This window comes from Osmerus mordax, chromosome 16 (genome assembly GCF_038355195.1).
Source record: "Osmerus mordax isolate fOsmMor3 chromosome 16, fOsmMor3.pri, whole genome shotgun sequence".
NCBI classification, from domain to species: Eukaryota; Metazoa; Chordata; class Actinopteri; order Osmeriformes; family Osmeridae; genus Osmerus; species Osmerus mordax.
In genome coordinates, this window is record NC_090065.1 from 15,300,447 (window position 1) to 15,322,664 (window position 22,218).

The 22,218-nt window shown below is 43.0% G+C and overlaps 2 protein-coding genes across 5 annotated transcripts in view; one reads left to right on the forward strand and one right to left on the reverse strand.

Annotated features, from left to right (window-relative positions):
- The window catches only part of LOC136958648 (laminin subunit alpha-3-like), a 55,075-nt gene extending 42,275 nt beyond the window's left edge, over positions 1 to 12,800 (reverse strand). For 2 of the 3 annotated variants that reach the window (XR_010878703.1, XM_067252693.1), the window contains exons 1-3: positions 12,356 to 12,800; positions 11,600 to 11,752; positions 397 to 514 (exon numbers count right to left, since the gene is read on the reverse strand). Coding sequence is in view for 2 of the 3 variants with exons in the window: in XM_067252693.1 (XP_067108794.1) it covers positions 397 to 514; positions 11,600 to 11,752; positions 12,356 to 12,628 (544 nt within the window). In the remaining variant the exon portion in view is untranslated. The remainder of the gene's footprint in view (positions 1 to 396; positions 515 to 11,599; positions 11,753 to 12,355) is intronic. The other variant, XM_067252694.1, reaches the window with a different exon arrangement.
- A 1,311-nt stretch (positions 12,801 to 14,111) lies between these two features.
- Positions 14,112 to 22,211, forward strand: vps4b (vacuolar protein sorting 4 homolog B). 2 transcript variants are annotated; one of them, XM_067252580.1, is made up of 13 exons: positions 14,112 to 14,265; positions 14,838 to 14,949; positions 15,094 to 15,194; positions 16,694 to 16,805; positions 17,005 to 17,155; positions 17,332 to 17,390; positions 18,183 to 18,302; positions 18,471 to 18,627; positions 18,753 to 18,901; positions 19,766 to 19,847; positions 20,063 to 20,282; positions 20,407 to 20,547; positions 20,639 to 22,211. In XM_067252580.1, exons 1-13 carry the CDS (start codon positions 14,245 to 14,247, stop codon positions 20,738 to 20,740), a joined length of 1,527 nt encoding a protein of 508 aa, XP_067108681.1. In that variant the 5' UTR covers positions 14,112 to 14,244; the 3' UTR covers positions 20,741 to 22,211. The 2 variants fall into 2 exon arrangements, with proteins under 2 accessions (XP_067108681.1, XP_067108682.1); XM_067252581.1 differs by lacking the exons at positions 14,112 to 14,265; positions 14,838 to 14,949; positions 15,094 to 15,194 and adding an exon at positions 15,460 to 15,790.
- The last annotated feature ends 7 nt before the right edge of the window (positions 22,212 to 22,218 follow it).

Genomic DNA, 22,218 nt, shown 5'->3' on the forward strand with positions numbered 1-22,218 from the left:
GGGACGTACGAGAGAAGAAGATGCTGGCAGAAACATACTGTGTGTGAGCTGTAAGGAGAAAGATTAAAGCTCCACAAAACCACACATTTCTCACTGAGTGCTGCAAATCCCCTTCAGTCTGCACTAGTCCATCACATTCTGAGAATTAGACCTTATAGACCATGTTTGCCAAATACTTGCTATGCTGCCTTAAGCAGAAACAAAACACTGACACAATTACATCTCTGGATCATACTGTACAAAAGGCCTACAATATAAATAGAAAAGTGGAGGTCACACTAAGATCTCTTGGTTCAGTAACTCCATTGAGACAAACCAAATGTGCTACAGCAGTCAGACCAAAACAAACCCACAAAAGTAAACTTTACTTTCAGACAAAAAGTAAAGATGACGTACGTGCAAAGTACTGCCAGGGTACGTAGGTTCTGCCGTGGTCTATGGACCTCTCCAGCACCCACAGGTCAGGACGAGGGGAGTTGGCGAACTTGATGAGGACATAGGCCACATGGAAGAGCTGAAAACAAGAACACAAAGAACAGACGCTTTAACAAAAGGGTGTGAAAACAAACAAAGTTCCTTAATGGTTTCTGGCACAAGTCAGCCCTCTCGGTGGTTTCCTGTGGCTTGGTTCACTACCGCCATCTCGCCGAGGCCCCAGCTTTGGCAGACGTCTTAGACAATACTCTGCTTCCTCTCACGTGGGTCAGGGAAACTAGCACGTCAACAAGGATAATCTGGTTCTGTTGAGCTACTGGGGCCCTGAATTAATGTTCCTAATGCTGCCAGCCGACTCGGCCACTGGGTCAACTGCTGTTGTAACTTTTAACAGCGCTGCGTCTCCATTCTGTCCCACATAAGGTCACACAATTACTCAGAATCACCTCAAATCACAAGTACTTGATCCAGCATTGATGGAGGATGGAAACAGCCTTTCTGACTCGTTCACCTCCCTCAACAACCCTATTCTATCTCTACCATCAGCACATACAAGCTATGCAAGGAACACTGATTAGATTTGGGGGGAGGCTGTGATGTTTCTATATTCAATTCATAATCATTACCATCATCATCATTATTATGATCATCGTCATTAGGGTTATGGAGAAGGCAGCTTCGGTTTGATTGTATAGAATGAAGGGTTGTTTTCAGACAGTCAAAGCTTTCTTTGTGATAGTTGGCGTGGAGCTGGCACAGTTTGGAGTTACAGATCCCGTCATGAGACGTCTAGTGTATCAGCAAACACACCTGACCAAATGCACACTTCTCACTTTTGTGCTGCTAAAGCAGTGAGTGGAGATTCCTTCCAGTGAACATTTTATATCAGCTGGGATCATAAAGCAGCAATTGACTTGGGTGGGAAGGAGGCTATAGCACTACTATTTGTTGAACATCTGACAACCTAAAGCACAAAATCCAGCCCCTGCATGAAAACGGTATCTAATATGTCATTTCTAAAAGGTCCTGCAGTAGACTAACTGCCTTGTGGAGAGTTGAAAAGGATGAGGGCAGGCCTGTACTGGTTAGACATCATTCAGCACCTTGTGCTCGAAACCCCAGAAGGCTTTTCAGCACTATGTCTCTCCTGGCAGGAAACACAGCCCATGCTAACAGCCCTATCAAAGCACAGCAGCTAAAGCCTGGATTGGAGTCATGGTCTTGTCAGCCTGGCTCCACAATTAACATGAAGGACTGTGATCCTCCACCCTAAGACAGGGCCTCCACTTGAAAAAGAACCCTTTACTTGATGGATGGGGGAGGGGTATTGGGGGTCAGGGAGAGCATTGTTTGTCCTTGTCTTAACAGAGGTCACAGTCAATACTGTCAACAGCACAGACAAACCTTTAGCCTACTGAAAATTCCCTCATAGGGTTAGAGTTGGGTCCGTAGGAAGCAAAAAAAAACTCATCTGGCGCTAACATGTTGAACAGGGACTTGTGACTGTGAGGTCCAGTTCCCAGCACCCTGTCTTGACCTCTTCTTGGCATGGGTGCGTCCCAAAATCTAATCAGAGAACACTTCCACCCACATGGCACAGGATGCGCGGAGGAGGGAAAAAAAAGACAGTCGAAGCACACAAACAAAACGTAGGCCTCCATCCTACTAAAAACAGACACAGGGGCCTTGAGTGAGAGAGCAGAGGGCTGGTTAGTTCACACTGGTCTGGATGACGTCAGAGGGACAAAGGGGGAGAGAGAGAAAAAGGGACGGAGAGAGAAAGGGAGGAGGCAGCAAGGGGACGTGCCGACTGGCAGATTCCTGCCATGGCGTTACATTCCCACCCCCTCTCCCCGTCAAGCCCCTCCACATTGTGCCAGGGCGACCCACTGCTCTCAAAAACCTGTCGCTGACAAGTGACACACAACAGCAACAATCTTCAGGCCAAAGGAATGCGATACGCTACCACAGCAACATGAATCCGATAAACAATAGTGGTTCAATTGTGGCTTAAAAACTGTGTTTCCCGTTACTTTCTCTGCATCCGAGGAGCAAGTTGACGTATCATGTAACATTAGGCTACTTCAAATACTGAAGTAACGCTAATGCTTTATCCTTTATGTGTCTACCCTAAAATAAGAGTAGTGTACTTCTAAAGCACCTGCTATTTTCATTCATTTGGCTAATTGCAGTTACCTTCATTTTCAGGTCAAATCAGACATTTGCAACTGGCTCCAAGGACGGTACCTGGCTGTCTGCCTGATAATCTCCATCAATGAGCCAAGCCCAGAAGAAATACACTATAAAAGGGCATTGGAACAGTTTTTTTTTCTCCACAAATCCTGGCAAATGTAATGATATTTCTTATTATTCTGTATATACACGCCTATGCTCTAGTCAATATTGTGTTTTTGACCATTTGTGAACTGCGTTAAACTCCATCTCATTTACCATGCTTTGTGGGTGTGACTTTTCCGTGTCACCATTCACATACGACTAATGCGTTTCATACAATTCTTTACTACAGCACCAAATTGTTTACAAGAGAAGAAAAAAAAATCCTCTCAAAAAACAATAACAATAGCTTTTCAATTTTGCTCTCAAAGTGCACCAGATTGATACATTTACATTACATTTAGTCATTTAGCAGACGCTCTTATCCAGAGCGACTTACAGTAAGTACAGGGACATTACCCCGAGGCAAGTAGGGTGAAGTGCCTTGCCCAAGGACACAACATCAGTTGCATGACCGGGAATCGAACTGGCAACCTTCGGATTACTAGCCCGATTCCCTCACCGCTCAGCCACCTGACTCCCTTGATGACTCTACTTGATGCATAAACTTCTAAATGTTAGCCAACAAAACTGTCGTCTGTGGAATGCATGACCCCCTAGCCCCCCTTCTAGCCCTTTTAGGGGGGCTAGAACGGGGTTGTCCATTCTTGTCCTGGTGTTGTCCATTCTCTAGATTAAATGTCCAGTGAAATGTCTCAAATGTAACAAAGACATAACAAAGACACAAAACGTATGTCTTGGTAGATAATATTATGGAAAACAAACAGCTAGGCTGCTATTCTTTCTGACAAGCAGCCTTTTGCCAAACCTTTCAGAGTTCAAATCCAGACCCAGTCAGGGTTTGTATCAAAGCCAATGGTGATCCTATCCAACCACACAATGGCACTGAGAAGTGAGAATACTCCTGCAGTGAATGTGAGACAGGCATACAGACAGAACCTGTCTTCTGTCACACCTTCTTTTCCATCACTACCACTGCCAGTCTAAACAATCAGCCTTGAATTATATCCAACACCTTTTGTTTGGAACAAGCCTGAAATATTTTAAAGACACGCAACCAAATCCCAGTCTAGAAACCCTGTTAAACGCAAAGACATGAAACAGAACGACAGGCGTATGGCAATAAAACACCAAAAAACGGAGGGATCAGTCATGCACATAGTTACACTTGAATAACAGTTATCCTCACCCTAACCCCTCAGCGCAGGAACACAGTAGCGAGGTGTTACAGTTTTTCACTGTTGCAAAGACGTTTCTGCTACAATCCGTCTTTCATGTCAAATTGAGGATAACCTGTCTGTTGCTGTCTGCTGCAGGTTTATGTGGATGACATCGTCACAATTAAGAGTCTATTGCTGAGCAACACAAGTTAACTCATAAAAACAACATGATCATTATTATAGATGAAGAGGAGTGTTTTGGAATGGTTACGGTCACGAAGCATTGAAAAATGTAGTCCCCTGGATCTTATCAGCGTAGAGTAAAACATTGTTGCTGTGCAGTACAGCGTTAAGGTTTGACAGGGTGTGTGCGTGAGGGAGAGGGTCAAACAGGTCAGGTGCAGAACTGTCACAGATATGAACGTTGACACCTTCCATTCACTGGAATTCAACCCCAGTTCAAATGCTTTCAATGACTCCCATAAACAAGACATGTACACAGGGCAATAAATATTCCAATCTGACTGCTGAGCCGCAGTTAACTGGAGGGCAGGCCAGTGCAGGGCAGAACCCTCTGTGACCTGGCACCATTCTCACCTCTCCAGCCCTACAGTTCTCACTATGATCCCAGTCCATGTTAACTATCCTCAATGCATTCTTACTAGCAGGGAAGAACATGATGTGTATACCATCACATACACGCACACAAGTGTAATGTTACCAAAGTTCCCAAAAACTCATACACAGGCACACACACAAAAGCACAATCGCATCGAAATTCCAATGCTCATATACAACTCAGATGAATGCACAGACACACACACAGAGACATGTATAACTTTCAGCCCCACACAAACACCCTAACCCCCCCCCCCCACACACACACACACACACACACACACGGTTCCACAGAGCCCTCCAAGACTGGAGCGGTGTCTCTGGGTGTTTCCGTGCTGTGACAGCTCCTACCCACAGTGAGTGTGTGACAGCTCGGGCATGATGAATGTGTGCCCCAAAGCGTGAAGCGCCGTGTTGTTGCCTCCATGCAGAATTCCTGCCCAGCCTTCACACATGCCTGCGCTTCAGGTGATTGGGCCAGACACTGCTCTGCTCCCCCGGAGGAAAGTCACTGTGAGATCCCACACCCAATTGCGTGACTTTTAACTACTTCACTTCTCTAGCTCCTCTAAATGTGGGTATATGGTATATGTGTGTGTGTGTGTGTTTAAGACCCAGAATGCACAGATGGAGGAAAGTGGGATGGCAGCAAGGAACCAGGAGGGCTACTGCAGGAGCCAAGGCTGTCTGACAGATAGAAGCCATATGACAGACATCTCTGATGTTAGGGCTGAGGAATGCAGTACACACGCACACACACACACACACACACCAGAGGAGAGGGGCTCAGGCGAGGCATCACCTTCTGTTGAGGCAAATCAGCGTGCCAGACAGTTGCAGGCAGCATGGCGGGGGTGGAGTCTTTTAAGTTCAGTTTAAAACAATGCAACGTTCAACTGTTTGTCTACGGGGAACAGGTGCCTGTGCTTAGAGAGAGGGGGGGGGGGGTGTTTCTCTCTGTCTCCATGGTAGACATCCACCTCTCTCCTGTAGACGGCACTCAATAATCCCCTCTTTTTAAGCAACACCCGGGCAAAATGGCATTCAAAAAGCATCCACCCCTGACACAAAGATAGCCACAAGAGGCTATTTTGGTACAATGAGAAATGGGATGAATGCAAAGTTTCTACAAGTCAAGTCAACAGCCCGGTCATTGTAAAAGGCGCAGCTGCTGCTCTGGACTTGTGTTCTCCATCGACGGTATTGTCTGTCAGTGAGTAAACCATCCGAGTAGCTTGTTAAAAATCTGGTTTAGACATGGAAATAAATAAATTGTTTAATAAAAGTGATCGTGTTTATGACCCCTGTGTTAGAAACGCATGCATAACCTTGTTGCCGAGTAGGCGGGGTATATCATACTACATGTAGGAAAACGGTATGTGTGTGCGTCAACGCCTGCGTCAGTGTACCTTCAACCTGACGATTAGTATTCCCTGTGTACGAACGGGCTACGTGGCCTTGAAAAGGTGGGTAGATCCTGAATTAAATCCCTATCCCGCGACTTTCCATAGTGGCACTCCAGTTTTGGGAGGCGCTGCGGTCCAACAATAAGCCCTGATTCTGATGTGAGGCCAGGCTGGTGACCAGCACGTGCAGTACTGGGCTGGGCTGGGCAGGGCAGGGCAGGACTACAAGGCAATTAAGTGTGTGTATTTGCTATGTGTGTGTAAGATAGAAAGAGCCAGGGAGGGGAGAGAGGCTGTAAATATTAGCAGCAGACACCAGCTTGGCCTGGCGCCCAGCTAAAGATGGGCGCTTACATCACCTCCATCACCACTACAGCAAGTTAGGGACATGTCCGACAGCCAAGCAGGTCTCTGGAGCTTTAGACATGACCCAGTCAGCTACAGTTAACATGGTACAATGCAGTTACATGTGAATAAGATGAAAGCTCCTGCCATCTAACATTTCCTTAACAGTATGACAGTGTAGAATGTCTTTAAAATAACAAGCTGTATATCTTAGAGAGGTTATATATATACAGCAGGCAGGGCATACACTGAGGTGTTTTGGGGTCTGTTAATCAGCTCCTCTGTTGCACAGCCTAATTGGGAAGTTATGCTGCTGAACCATGAGGACTGAATCAGTGCCAGGAGACAGGAGAAGCAGAGGAATCTGTGGGACCTGCTAGCGTGAGCACAACCCTGCTACGCCTCAAACTGGCCTGGCAAAATCACCTCAGACACACAACGTCCCCAATGCCTCGTAGTCTCATTTCCTCCAACTCGTCAATCCCTCATTTAAGATAAGATATACTTTAATGTCCCCGTAGGGAAACTTGTTCTGGACTCCGTTCCACAGAAGCTAAATCACCCAGCATTTACCCTCTGAAAAGAAAAGGCTAGGTCACTTTCAGAAAAGGACTTAAAGAAAAGTAAGGCTTTGTGAATATTTGAATGCATAGAAAGGATGTCACACAATACAGCCGACATTAATTCAGGGGACAAAAGGGGGTGACGGATGCATATAAAACACCCTGGCCAACTTCTGAAGGAGGCATAGCCTGAAGAGAAAACGGATTAGGTTCCAGAGGAATTCTTTAAGCTGATAAAAAATGAGTTTTTTAAAAGCCCATCTCTCCTGTCAGCCAGAATAACATGACCACTATGACCATGACAGAACAAGGAGACCTCAGCAAACAGCATGGGCTTCTTTGTACAGTTTGGCCCAGTACATATAGGGGCCCTATCTTGCACCCAGCGCAATTGACTTTGTCAACGACGCAAGTATCATTCCTAGTTTGCACTCGACGCAAAGAAAAAAAATAGGGAATGACCTTGCGCTCCCGGGGGCGGTTCAGCGAAAAAAGGAGGCGTGTTCCGGCGCAAACGTTCCCTGGTTCTATTTCGCAGTTTCAGAAAAACAATTCCGCCACAGACCAGGAAAAGCGTAGTCTTAAGTCAATGGTGCGTTATTCAGATGCTATTTTAAGGGCGCATGCTTGGCCCGTGCGCACTGCTGGCGAGGCCAGGGTCTTCTTCCTGCGAAGCTATGACATTGTTTTGATTTATTGTATGGATGTGTTATATTTCTTTCATGTCAATGATTAAAAAGATTTTCATGAGAAATTATTATGTATGTGAAATTGATTTGTAACAATTGTGGCAATATTCTCCCACGCCTGTTTAACCGAAGCTAATTTGTGTGGGTTTCTTCTCCCATCCCAATCAGAATCAGAATTCGGTTTATTTGCCATGTATGTTACACCAACACGGAATTTACTGTGACAGGAAGGTGCAAACAATAAACATATACGGGTCTTAAATTAAGTAAAAGAGTACAATGGTTAAACTAATTCTAAGAACTAAACAATTTAAAATTATAACAAATTTAAAAATAAAATATAAAAATAATACTAAGAATTTGAATGAGCAGCATGAGACGGCAACTTAATGCAATGAGAAAACTGCTCTGCCTTTCCCATACAATGTCACTTCTCTATCTTTTATGGCCCTGACGAGAACGTCTGTCTCCTCGGCTGTGAACCGCTCCTGGTGTGCGCCTGGCAAATCCGCCGTTATAATAGCAATCCGCCATGGAACAAGCGTGCCTGCTCTTAAAGGGAATGTGAGATGACGCTCTGATTGGTTTATTGCACGTTACGCTCCAACCACACCCATTAGTAATGTAGCTACTTCAGATCAACACATTTTAGATTTGCGCCAGGCGCAAAGTCATTTATCCCGCCGGTATAATAGCAACAGAACCGGAGTCCCGCCCACAAAGTTACTTGCGCTTTGCGTTTTGATACTTGCGTTTCAGATCGTTAAAATAGGGCCCATAGACTGAAATAGTACCATGCCATTCCCAGCCAATCAGAAACAAGGACCTCACACTTTTTATCAAACCCTACAGATTAGCTCATGCTCAGTTGCACCCGACGATCATCACTCAGAGCTCCTAGGACCTCGCAAACCATACAATCTCAATCATCTCATGAGTAAACATTACGAGACCGGCCATCAAGGCTGTTTCAAAGTGAACTATAACTTGTCGTCACCAACTTGCCGGTGTGCTAACCAAGATGGTTCGGATTCGAACTTCACCCATTTAGCATATCACAGGCCTTTCAATAGCATCGCTGGACAGACAGCAGTAAGCCTAGGCATGTCAAGTCTCACATGGTCCAGGCCACTCAGGCAGATAAGCACATGTGGTCAGGCCTCCTAAAATACATTCCCCAGAAATACAGGCAGGCTGGGAGGGCTAACCACAGCGGTGCCAACGTTCACTAGAACACACATTCACCACTAATCCCAGTAAAAGGGTAGGTTGGAGTATCTCCACACATACAGCATGTCTCTAGGAAGGATTTTGGTGGTTTTGTAAGTCCTAATGTACAGGCCTGACATTGATTAGGGTGGAAGTTTGTAGCCCTGGAGACCAGCTGGTTTAGGTCTTGCCTTTCAACTCCAGCTGCTGTACAGAACCTCACTGATGCCCCTCAAGGTTCTCTAGTGACATGCCTTGTCTTGGGTCACAGGTCAAATGCCAGATAACACAGATGGGAGCAACCTCCACAGCCTCAGGTCTAAACTAGGAGTGGGGGGGCTGTATTTGAGGAGGAGTTCCACCAAAGCCTGCATTCTAATAGCAAAGTTTTTTTTTAAATAGAACCCTTCATAATATTAGAAGACACTCACCACTTAACCCTCGTGCTGCCTTCGGGTCACATGACCCAAAGGTTCATAACGAACCATCGTTGTGTTTACCCAATTTTACCCAATACAAAAACAAATAAAAATAATTTTCTTTTAACCTTCGCAATGTGGGGGGTCTGAGACAGCCCAACGGTTAAAAGAAAATGCTTCACTTTGTTTTTGTATGCGGTAAAGTTGTCGCAATACGACGGTGGGTCACAATGACTGATGGGTCAGAACGACCCGAAGATAACACAAGGGTTAAAAAAGTTTTTTTTAAACAGGGTATTACAGCTTGAAAAGGGTTATATACAGATCTCTGGTAATGTTCTATACAGGAACATTTTGTTGTTAGAGTAGAGCTGCTATTGACAATTATTTGTCATTAACACCATTCTTGGTCACCTTGTCTTAAAGCTTTACGGTCTGTCTGTCTGTGTCCATAATAATCCTTCTATAAAATATGTGCGGACTTCAGTGTTACCATATGATTTCAAGTTTCACAAACGCAGAATAAGGCCATGATGGGTTTGAGCTTCAAAGTGTGCACTTACAAGACGGTTTGTAACGGCCGCACGCCAAAAGTGGCTTCTCTCTTTCAACCTCCCTATTTCCATGTAAACATCCACTGGGTTATTATCTAATATGTCCGCTGAGAGAGATGGAGATAACACCGGCGAAGCAAGACACCTGTGTTAGTCTTTAAAGAGACCACAAAGCCTATTGAACTGGATCATGCCCCCACACATCTCAGTAACCACACCACCTACTCTCTCTGTATGAAGAATCCTCAAAAGCATTGAAAGCACAAGCTAGAATGACCTCCTTCAAACAACATAAATCAAAGCTATTCTCTCTATGCTTCATACACACGTGAGGAGATTATGTTGGGTAGGGATCAAGCACATGGCATCCAAATCTCATTCAGCACCTGCTTAGTTAGCACATCTTTTCTCTCGAAGATCTGCCCTAAATGGAAAATTACCAGAATGTCTTATGAGTTAGGGCATTAACAACACCATGATTCACAATGCATGCAATATACAGTACAAATGTATAGTAAAACAGAAATAACGCACATTAGCCACATTCCAATAGTTTACAATCACACTGTCATATTGTACAACATATAATATGATAAATCCTCTGGTGGATCTAAAAACTATATGACATCAATTGAGCTTGATGGATTTATCTTGGGTTGAAGTCTCAAGTGTGCCAAACCATTCGGTTCCAATTAGTACAACTCAGACTTTATTGAAAGCAGTCTTTGCATGAAATTACCCTATTACACCCAAAAGGTTATACTGTCGCTTAGAGAAGTATTGTGAGAACTGCCAAAAGGTTTTAGGGAACAAAAAAAGGATGAGGTTGTTAGGGGAGAGGCCAGGTGAGCTCAGCCTCTCATTGGGTCAGAGACGCTGTTTGACAGGTGGGGTGGGACGCAAGGGGCTCATGGTCAGGGAGGGGGGGTGGCCTGTGGTTGGTAGTCTGGGGGCAAATACTTGGGCCCTGCCCTTTATAGCATGCCTTAATGCAGTAATGCTACTTTCCCCGCTCCCAAATAAACGGAGCATTACCACGTCTTAAACTCAGACATCCCTTGCGGCCAGCATGCGTCCGCTTGGTCACAGGCCTTAGATATATTTATCCTGGCCCCTCTGCTCCTCTCCACCAGTCTAAAAACAGAGATGGAGAGAATCCTCCTCTCTACATTTTCTCTTCCCACAGTCCTCCTGAGGACGAGACGCACTGATGAAAGTTAGGACTTTCCGGGAGATTTGCTGTTGGGGGGGGGGGGCTCTGTCTCCAGCCAGCTCTGAACCACAGACAGAACTCTCCTGACAACATATCACCTGCACCCCCCAAACCAGCCTGAACATCCCTCTGATCCCTAATCCCGAGACAGAATTCCTCTCTTCTTCCTCACTGTGGATAATTGAGCGTGAGGTGCAATTTCATGGGCCATGAGCCAAACTCCTGCTGCAGCCAGGGGTCAGAATAAATGCATTTCCCCCCAGCCAGAAGACATCCGTATGACTCCTGGCTTTGCATTACAGCGGTCTACAAGACATCACTCACATGACTATCTCCGTCTCCGGTTAGGAAAACTCACACTTGCAGCACAACACTGGTAAAACTGGACACTTGGCCAAGATGCGCAGGAATCACCCACATTCACAAACAAAATCAACACTAAGACACTGTACACACAGCAATAAAACAAACAGTCCCTGCCCAAATGGAAGGTATGTCGTCAACACCATTGCAGGCAGAAAGCCATCTCCCACAAACGAGGTGAGGCATCTCACCTCAGCAGGCTGGAGTGAGAACGCGAGAAACTATCCTTGAGTCACTTTGTAGCATTGGGGTTCTATCTGTCTCTCTCCACAGAGCAGCTGACACACTATTTATCTTAGAGCAAGCCCGTCACCAAAGAGAGGTTCTTACCTGTCCCAGGTCCAGTGTGACGTTCACTTCGTTGTACCCTGGACCCCTGGAGAGAGGGGGGCTCTGCCACCAGCGCTCGGTGCCATCGATGGCATTGGTCACTGGGTGGGCCTTGTTGGGGTTGTTGGAGTTGCAATGATCACAAAACTGACCCTAACACAGAGAGACAATAGAACATAACAGAATCACTAAAGACACACTTTTGGAAGTTGTAGAAATTAAATATAATGTTCTTAATAACAGGGAAGTATAATAAGCAAAAGGGAATAATAGTAACTAAAATATTTTGAGTAACTGATGTTATAGCATTCAAGTAAAAATTATTGTTGTGGGTCAATTGTTGTGATTTGTGTTTCAGAATTTGCATTATGCGTGTACTGTAGAGAAGTGAACGCAATCCCTCTGGAAGAGGAAACAATGGTGTAAACTATTTCTGGCAGATGTACAACTTGGCCAGGGCGGGCAAATCTGCCAATGTTTCCCAGGAGGCTCTAGTGACTCACTAGAGCCTAGGGAAAACAGTAAGGAAAGGAAGTCAACCACATAAACAACTATTTTTCAACTGCTGTTTGCCACTATATGATATTTGACTAAGAATAATGTAAACAGTCGCTTTAATCCATTGCCTAACAATTACATGTGCTCTATGAAGAAATGTAACTCGGAATGAGAAAAATGTGAAGTTGTCATGATTACATGACGCATGAAATCAAACATGAAAACGGCTAAATATTGAACATTTAATGAACACCGTACCTGTATGGTTTGACTTGGCGGTCCCGTGGTAGGTCCTCCAACAAGTTTACAGTACAGGTCTGACCTCGGTCTCCCTCTCTCATCTTCACCGCAAGTTGCGGTAGAAAAGATCCGTGCTCCCTCGGCAAGGTTGAAGTACGGGGGACTCAAACTAAATCCCGTAATTTCGTTAAAAGAGACCTGCCCACGGACGGCACCAGTACATAATAGCGTCAAAGTACAAATCAAAGCGGCGGGGTGCACTCCCTTCATCCCCCTTGCCATGTTCCACATCAGGAATCCTCGTGGATGCTGAAATTGACCCGCAGAGCGCAGTGCATGTTCCCTAGACAGCCATGAATAATACGCGCAGAACGCCTAAAACTCTCCCTTTGATTCGGGGCAATACAACGACTCGTGTGTGCGGCTCAAGTCTGCTGTTTGAAAAGTTTCACTTGATCTGCTGTTGCATCCGAGCTCCCTCTCGACTGCATGTTTCTCCGTGAAAATTAGTCAGGTTCCTGAATCTCCTTAGCCAAACTCTGCTGTTGTACCACGGTATCAGGTGTCAGCCAGGCTATCAGCGGTCAGAGCAAGACGAGAGGAGTCAGAGAAGTGGGGCCAAAGGTTTCTCGGTGCTCTGACGTCTTCCAATATTCTTCATCTGTAGCAGTATTGCCAAAGTAAGATTCGAAGCTCAGTATGGTCATAGGCAACACTGTTACCTCACTAGATTTAAATAATTTCGTATTTCATAAAATGTAATTTATGAACAGTAGGCTAGTCTAGAGTAGCCTGGAGCCTATATTCACACAGATTAATTTACTGTAACCTACATATTCACGCGACGATTTCTGAGATGTGTCAGTGTATAAGCTACACGTTTTTGAAACTGATTGGATATCATAGCGTTTCATGCCATAATGTTATCATTATCTGGTAATATATTGAATATTGCATAGTATTTGCTGACTTTGGGACAAAACAAGAATGTTGTTGGCAGTACCTCTTAATTCCATCAATATCATTCAAAAAGAGACACCCCGCCCTTACACTACAGCCTACACCATACCAATCAGAGACGCATCCTTGTAAACCCTTCCCAGATTCATCCATAAAGACACACAGTGCTTGTTCGCATACTGCATACGAGTTCCGCTTTTTCAACAACTGTGCTTAGGGATTTATGTGGAGAATAACAGCCACATTATGTATGTGACTGCTAAAATGATTTCTTTTTGTCTCCTTCTAGTATACTGATCTACTGTAAATTAGTCTAGAGGGATAGGCCTCTTGGGGACATAGTGGTGGGAATCTGTATGGAGGTTCACCTGTGGCAAGCTTCCAATCTGGAATTTAGCCTATTTACCAATTTTATGGTTATTCAGTGACATCTAGTGGATAAAAAATGACAGCATAACTCATTTAATGGAGCAGAATTGAGGTCAGAGTCCCAGTTTTAGATAATCATTTACACATACATTCAGAAAATAACAGAACCACTCAAAAAACACCATCAAATCTATAATCATATTTGCTGTACAAATACAATTCCACTATATGTGGTTTAAAACAAAATAAAATACAGTTTCAGTTTATTTGTTAAAAAAATCATCAAATAATACAATTCATTATGAACCATTAAGCCTGTTAGTAGTCTATTACTGGCTCTCCAGTATATTTTCTGTTCTTGAGTAACAGGCTTGACATAATGACTCACAGACAGGCGGCTACCACGACACAACATTGTTATCATTCTTGTAGGCAGCAAGTTTGTCACTCGGACCTGTATGTGCTCCCTGAAGAGATTTACAACAAGGAAATGGCTGTATAGCTAAACGAAACTGGGATAGTGAAGATCTTTCGAGACTCTGTTGATTCTTCGCATACTGTGACAACCTCTGTCTTCCATGGAGCCAACAAATCTACAGGTAAATGGACTGATTACTTTGAATCTCAGAACTTGGTCTTGGTTTCAGTATGATTCATTTTGTGTGCATTAGAATCCAGCCTCTACTTAGGGGATCTGACATAATAGCATAAGACTTAGACTACCTCACTGATTGACAATATCAGAAATAGTCAGAGTTGAATCTGTTGCATGGTAAATACATACCAATATGGCATTGTAGACCTACATTGTTGCTGTCATAGAGGGCTACATAAACTAATGATGTAAGTGTTGCTAAAAATGTAACTGTGTAGTCCTTAAGTTGTCCACAGGGATGTTGGGGGCGTTACAGTGGATTTGGTGCACAAATGGTTGAAACACTGAATTGAATTTTTTGTTTTCTTTTTTAAACTATGGAGTTTAAATATAGTTGCAGCACTACATGGATATTCTGAGTTTGTCCTTTTGGTATATTACATTGACCATCTACTTCACAATTTAGGCTACCTTTCCTCAAATAAATGGGGATATTTTTTAAGACCACTATGCTGTGGAGTGATCCGGAACAGTGGATGCTATGAGATCCTTATTATGTTTTTTCTCTGTCTCCAGAAAGCTATAGCCATAGCACAGAAGGCTTCCCAAGAAGATCAGGCTGGGAATTATGATGAGGCTATTCGCTCCTACCAGCATGCGGTCAAGTACTTCCTGCACATTATAAAGCGTATGTAACTGATCTCATAGTGCTTCCTAGTCTATGTAAAACCGAGACGATGCTCCACCCTGGCGGAAAATAATTATTTATAGTCTGATTACCTTCAGTGAATCAATTTAACAAGTGTCTGTCATTTTGTTTTGAACCCCTCAGGTGAACCCCAAGGTAAAGAGGGAAACCAGAAGATCAGGGATAGATGTAAACTCTATCTGGACAGAGTCGAGGAGCTTCAGCAATACCTAGAAAACAAAGAGGTCTTTAGACAATGTAGATTTTTACATGTTGATAATAGGCTCATGTTAGTAGTTGTTGCTCTAATTTCACAAGGTTCAGGAGAACGAGTCAAAAAATGGGCAAAAGTCAAGTGGGCACTTATTAAGCTTCTCAAGTTCACCCTCTTGAGTTTTTACTGCAAGGATCTACATCTTTATCCAACTCTGCTTTCACAAGAACAAATAAGAATGCCCACTTTACACCAGAGGTGGTAATGGATTTGCTTTGTTTTCACATTTCTGTCTTGGCTACGTCTCTGGCTGAATACAGTATGTTTAGCTTGTTGTTATTCGTCTCTGACTTCTGGGTGCGTCAGTGGATGACGTAGGCTCTGTGCCCCACGGAAATCAACTCGACTTCAATGCGGAAGTTTCTCTGTCTTCGCTGTGTTTTTAACAACGATCTATAAGAAAAGGAAAACAATCAACTTCAAAGTTATTTAGCCAGCGAAATATTTACTTTACGTAACTGCCGTACTCATAATTAACAACCTTAGGGTGTATTTATTGAATTTTCTTATTCGTTGGGATCTTTTGATAAGTATTCAGCCCTTATGGCTGCCAACAACAATTTACAGGTAAGTTTGACAGATTCACCAGCTACTGTAGCTAGCTCTAGCTAGCTACCTAGCGCTTGGGATCGGGAATCAACCTCTTCTGTCGAACTGCTTTCGTTATGTTATTTCAGCAGTTACAAAAATGCAACTAGGTCTGTTTTAAATCTGCTTGCTACTCAAGTTAGCTGACGTTAGCTGGGATTTGACTAAGGTAGGCTGTCATGTACATTAACCATTTAGCTAGCTAGCTAGCTGCACATTAACATTGGGCCCGCAGCCCTACAGTACCCTAATACATTGTTTAAAGCATGTGCATTATCCATGATTGCGATTATTTGATATCGAAACCCAACATTTAAACTACCATGTGATTTAACCAACTTTCAGTTGTCAGATCGCCTTATTAACTCGAATTATTTTTTCAAAGCTAGAGCTAATGGCTATCTAGCCCGTAGCTAGCGTACGACCAATTGATCATTCTTGACTCCTTGGTATAGCTATTTGACTCTAGCTAGCCTAGGACCGGGGTTTCTAGCTATGTGCCTGTTAGTTATCTAATTGGATTATTGCTGTGTGTTTGTTTTGATATCTGAAAAAGTATCATGACACACACACACAGTGGAGTTTGGAGCTTGCCAATTCCAGAGAGTACAGACTTTGTATTTATAAGAGTATCCTTTCAAATTACACTTTATAATGTAGTGTTGTATTGTCATGAAACGAATGTCTTAAAGCCACCTGTTTGTAGTTATCTAGTTTGAATCAATATTGAAGTTTGTGTGGCTATGCTTAGAATATTGTTCACAAAGTGTTTAATCCCTGGTTTAGAGAGGGTGCGGTTCATTTCACTGTTCGAAAATAAATGTATTTAAACCTGCTGGTTTGACGGATGTCAATCTTGGCTCTTGCCTACTTGTCTTTTAGAAAGCCATCGATCTGGCCAGCAAGGCTGCACAGGAGGATAAAGCTCAGAACTATGAGGAGGCTTTGCGCCTGTACCAGCATGCTGTTCAGTACTTTCTTCATGTGGTCAAATGTAAGTCTCATATTTGCATGTTGTTACCTCTTTCAGAGGGAAAATGGTCCATTCATTTTCAAACGTGTATTCATTTTCCAAGGTTTAGTAGTATATCCTCTATAGTTTATGTCTTAGCAGACATTGTCCTATTTAAAGTTGTCCCCACCAGTGGACTTTTTGTTGCCATTTCTCAAATGTCCTTCTCTGTTTTTATCAGATGAAGCTCAGGGCGACAAGGCCAAACAGAGCATCAGGGCCAAGTGTGCAGAGTACCTGGACAGAGCAGAGAAGCTGAAGGAATACCTGAAGAAGAAAGAGAAGGCTCCGCCTGCCAAGCCTGTAAAGGAGTCTCATTCAGACGACAAAGGGTGCGTTTGTGGGTGGGGCTTTGGACTCAACCTGTTCAGATGCTGTCACCCATACAGTTTGATGGAATGTAATGACTCAGCCATGACAAGGGGAAACTGAACTTGCATTTATGCGTTAGATAGAGGTAGACCATATGCTAAACCATCATGTGTTGTTCTGTAACTGATCGTTTTAGGAATGAAAGTGATGAAGGGGATGATCCGGAGAAAAAGAAGTTCCAGAACCAACTCTCAGGTCAGTACTCTTAAGCTCATTCTTATTGCAGCCCATACAGTATGAATGTAACAGTCTACTAGGGGTGCAACAATTCAACAAGCCCACGGTTCGGTTTATATTGTGTTTTGTGGGTCACGGTTTCAGTTTTGGTTCGGTTTGTTTAGCACATTAGGGGGAAGAGAAACCATTACCATTTCAGTGTTCTCGCTGTATTTTCTCTGCATGAATAACATTGTCTTACATCCAGAGATTTGATAGCATATGAAATCAACATTATTTCAGAGGATTTTATCGACGAGCTTTGCTCCAGCGCTATTGTAGTCAACACTAAATCCAAAATGTTGCCACACAGGTGACTTAAAAGACGATGGTACATCCTCAAAGGCTAACCTTTCACTTCCACATGCCATCTCCATTCTCCACACATTCTTATCTTGCCTAGCTTCGTATGATTTGCCTCTCTCCAGTTCCTTCCAGTACGTGACTTGTCATTGATATATACTGACAGTTCGTTGGACAGGTGCTCTCTGGGAATGGATACGGGAAAGGGGAAGGACAAAGTATTGAAGTATATGTGTTTTCTCGTAGATCCGAAAAACCGCGGCTTGCATGTAAAAACGGGGCTGTGGTTTGTATGTTGAACAATTTGTTTTTTTGTGGTTCGGTTTTGCACCCCTACAGTCTACGAGGGAGCCTGTGAAATGTTGGTATTGTTCGGGGTTACTGAAAATGCATTTATAGATTAGTAGTTTTAGGCCATGTCTGTCTTATCTGCATTACCCCTGACTAATATGTTTTCACTTCCTCCAGGCGCAATTATTATGGAAAAGCCAAATATCAAGTGGAACGATGTTGCTGGATTAGAAGGAGCCAAAGAAGCACTGAAAGAAGCTGTTATTTTGCCTATCAAATTCCCCCACCTTTTCACAGGTAGTGCAGAAGTATTGTCTTCATGTTATTTTTACTTGATGTGGGTGAAGACAACACTGAAGATGATGCATCGATAAATTATTTGAGTTGTTCTTCAGGTATTTGATTGAAAATGATTTTGTCCCAGTACAATGTGGATCACTCAGACAAGCTTGTCTGTCTTTTAAGGTAAAAGAACACCGTGGAGAGGGATCCTGCTTTTTGGACCTCCTGGTACAGGAAAGTCCTACCTAGCTAAAGCTGTGGCCACTGAGGCTAACAACTCCACCTTCTTCTCTATCTCTTCTTCTGATCTGGTATCCAAATGGCTGGGAGAGAGTGAAAAGTGAGCCCCTTTTATTGTCACTTCAGAAATGACCCTGTCTCTTTGGAGGATAATCATCCTTGGGGTTCTGCACATTACTGGTCAGTTTACTGTTTGGTAAAAATACACTATTTTCAACTCTCCAGATTGGTGAAAACTTTGTTCAGCCTGGCGAGGGATAACAAGCCTTCCATCATCTTCATAGATGAGATTGACTCCCTGTGTGGCTCCAGAAGTGAGAATGAAAGTGAGGCTGCCCGTCGTATCAAAACTGAGTTCCTGGTTCAGATGCAAGGTAAGGGACACTGCAGAGATCAGAAGAGAATGTAGGGTCTCTTCAAATTAATCCAAAAGCTTATCTTCAATGCGGGTTGTATTCATTAAAACCCAAAAACTATGTCTGAATGTTAAGTTGTGGTTTGTGATGCACAAACAAGGTGTTTTGTCATGTATTCAGGGTTTTTTGCTACAGTAGAACAACATAGTTCTGGAACAAGCGGTCAAGTTAGGGTTGTGGTGGTGATTTGAATTTCCTTTATTTTGAGGCTTTTAACAAACCATAATTTAGCACATAAAGGATTTTTGTGTTAATAATTTCCATGATTTCTTTTTCACATCAGGGTTGTTCTATAATATTTTGAAAAAATAAAAGCCCAGTGACTGTTTACTTGTAATGTGAGTTGCCAAAGTACTTTGCAATTGGTTGTAATACGGCAAAATAATACAAATTATTTTGGGAGATTTGTGTCCCGAATAGCATATTTGTACTTTTCGAAGGTAATACAGCTGACCTTACATTCTGTTGCATGCAGTATGCATACTGTTGGGACATACTACTTTGTCATGTAGGTGCACCTTGAACTGGCAGACAGACAGTATTGGTATCTGCTATTTTACCTTTGTTTCTGCGGTTGATGCCTCTTCTGCTGCACACGATAAGAAAAGCATGCTGGCTTGCATACTGCAGAATGCTACCGGATGTAGTTGGAAATGTTGCCGTATTCCATTAGGACATACTAAGGGTGCATCCCAATACCCATACTACCGTACTATTTTGTATGCATTGTAATTATTTTTTTGGCATACTAAATTCTGAGATATTTGGGAATTGGGATACAGCCATTTTGTCATTTAACTAAGCATGTCTGTCTTTCTGCAGGGGTTGGAAATGACAATGAGGGAGTCTTGGTCCTCGGGGCCACTAACATCCCCTGGACATTGGACTCAGCCATCAGAAGAAGGTAATAGGCTGTCCTGGCCATCGATAATAAAAAACCCTATAATTTTCAAGCATAATATCTAGGTTTTTCCATTGTATGCTTGTATGATCACTTTAAATTGACATGACATATTGTCCTGTATTTTAATTTATTTTCAATAATCCAAAACAGATGTATATAGGAAATTAGGCCACTGCAGCTGTTGTCCTCAACTTGTTCTGGTGTGTTTGTGTCAGGTTTGAGAAGAGGATCTACATCCCCCTGCCTGAGGAACATGCCCGCTCCTTCATGTTTAGGCTTCATCTGGGCTCCACAGCCACCAGCCTCAATGACTCTGACTTTGTCACCCTCGGCAAGAAGACCGAGGGCTACTCTGGAGCTGACGTCAGTATCATCGTCAGAGACGCTCTCATGCAGCCCGTCAGGAAGGTGCAGTCTGCCACCCACTTCAAACGGGTACGTATATGTAAGATTTGTTTCCATAGGATTGGTTGTTGGCACTGTTCGAAAGTCTCGGGCCTCATCTGTGCTGTGTCTTGGTTGCCGTATTTGTGTTTAACTTGGGTGGCTCTGGTTGAAGGTACGAGGACCATCGAGAGATGATCCTAACATGCTCATCGATGACCTTCTGACCCCATGTTCTCCTGGAGACCCAAATGCCGTTGAAATGACGTGGATGGATGTCCCTGGAGAAAAGCTGTTGGAACCTGTTGTCAGCATGGTGAGCGCATTAACAGTCCTGTCATTTGTATCCTGTCACGTGCATGAACATTAAAACAACATCCCCATGATATGTTCTTCCTTCTTTGCAGCCTGATATGCTGAGGTCCCTTGCCAGCACGAAGCCTACCGTCAATGAGGCAGATCTGGACAAGCTGAAAAAATTCACAGAGGACTTCGGACAAGAGGGTTAAATGGAGCCTTTAAGTCTAACCAAAGCGAAGAAATTGATTGTTAAGTGTTCTTTTTCTTTACCTCTTTTTTCTTTTCAATCTTCCTCCACTTTCTTGGCTCATCATTTGGCTCAAGTGTGCCACATGACTGGCTAGGCTAGTCTAGTTGGCCACACAGGAGCTTGAAGATTAATATGTTTTCTGATGTCCTCCATTGTCCAAAGCGGATTAAGGACTTGAAAGTGTGGGGTGCATGCAGTTGACTTGATAATTGGCACATGGACAACTACTTAGGGATCAATTTGCGGTTTTGGAATTGTTTATTTTGAACATATGAGCAGGTTGACAGCACTTTGGGATAAACCTAAAATTTGAGAGACATGCATATTAAACTCAACCTCATGTAAATCATGCTTTCAAGAAAATGTTGTGCATTGTCCTTGTAACAATTTGACTGTAAAATGTATAGGTACCTGTCCAATTGCCTTCAAGATGATTGCAGTGAGCACCGATGTCCATATTACTCTACTTCTTTTTATACTCCTAAGATGAAAAGCATTTTATAGTAGATACTTTATGGAAAACTAAATTAACAATGCATGCCATTGTATTTTCATAAGATATTTAATTTGTGGAATTAAGGCCTCAAGTCAGAGGGTGATGGTCATAAAATGGGTTAGAAGAACTGACTGACACTCAGGAAAGAACCTGTTAGGCCATGGTTCCATGTAAAACAAAAAACTACAAAAAAACACATTTCTTCCACCACCATCTTATTTGAGTAGTTCATTGTTCTTCTGCTTTTAGTGTATCAGGATAGCCAAAGGTACTGGATCAGTTTTTAGCTTTCAAGGAGTGTGTATATTTACACTCTTTTAAAACAACTTTGTATTTGTAACTCTGACCCCCCCTTACACACTACATACAATTTGCCCATTCTCACATACCCTCCCTGCAAAGCTTTGCTGATCCTCCCAACGGCAACTACTGAAAAGAGATGGTGCCTGTCTAAGCCTTACTCTTATGAAGGGCGGATACTGAGGATCGAATAAAATGTTTGAGTTCAAGATTTGAAGAACAAGAGAGCAGATGCGATAGTGTTTTCCAAACAGAGACCACCTTTGAAATGAGGCCATATTCAGTGGCAATGCATACCACGTGCCTTCTAAAGAAATTACTGAAATATATTCATTTATTTTTGAATTTGGAAGTTGATATACAGACACTGCTTAAACTTGTCATCATTGCTAGGTATGTAGTATGATACATTTAATGTATTTTCTCATTTAAAGGTTGTATACAACTATATTACTATGCACTAAAGGTGTTGGTATTTTGAAGACAAGTCTTTCATTCAGAGTTGGGTACATCTTTGGCGTGGTCTATTTAACTCACGTTACTGTAAACGTATCTAGAGACAGGTAATCTCTGTGAAGAGGTAAAAAAATGTTTTTCTTTCCAAACATGTAAATAAAAGTAATACTGAGAAAAATGTTTAG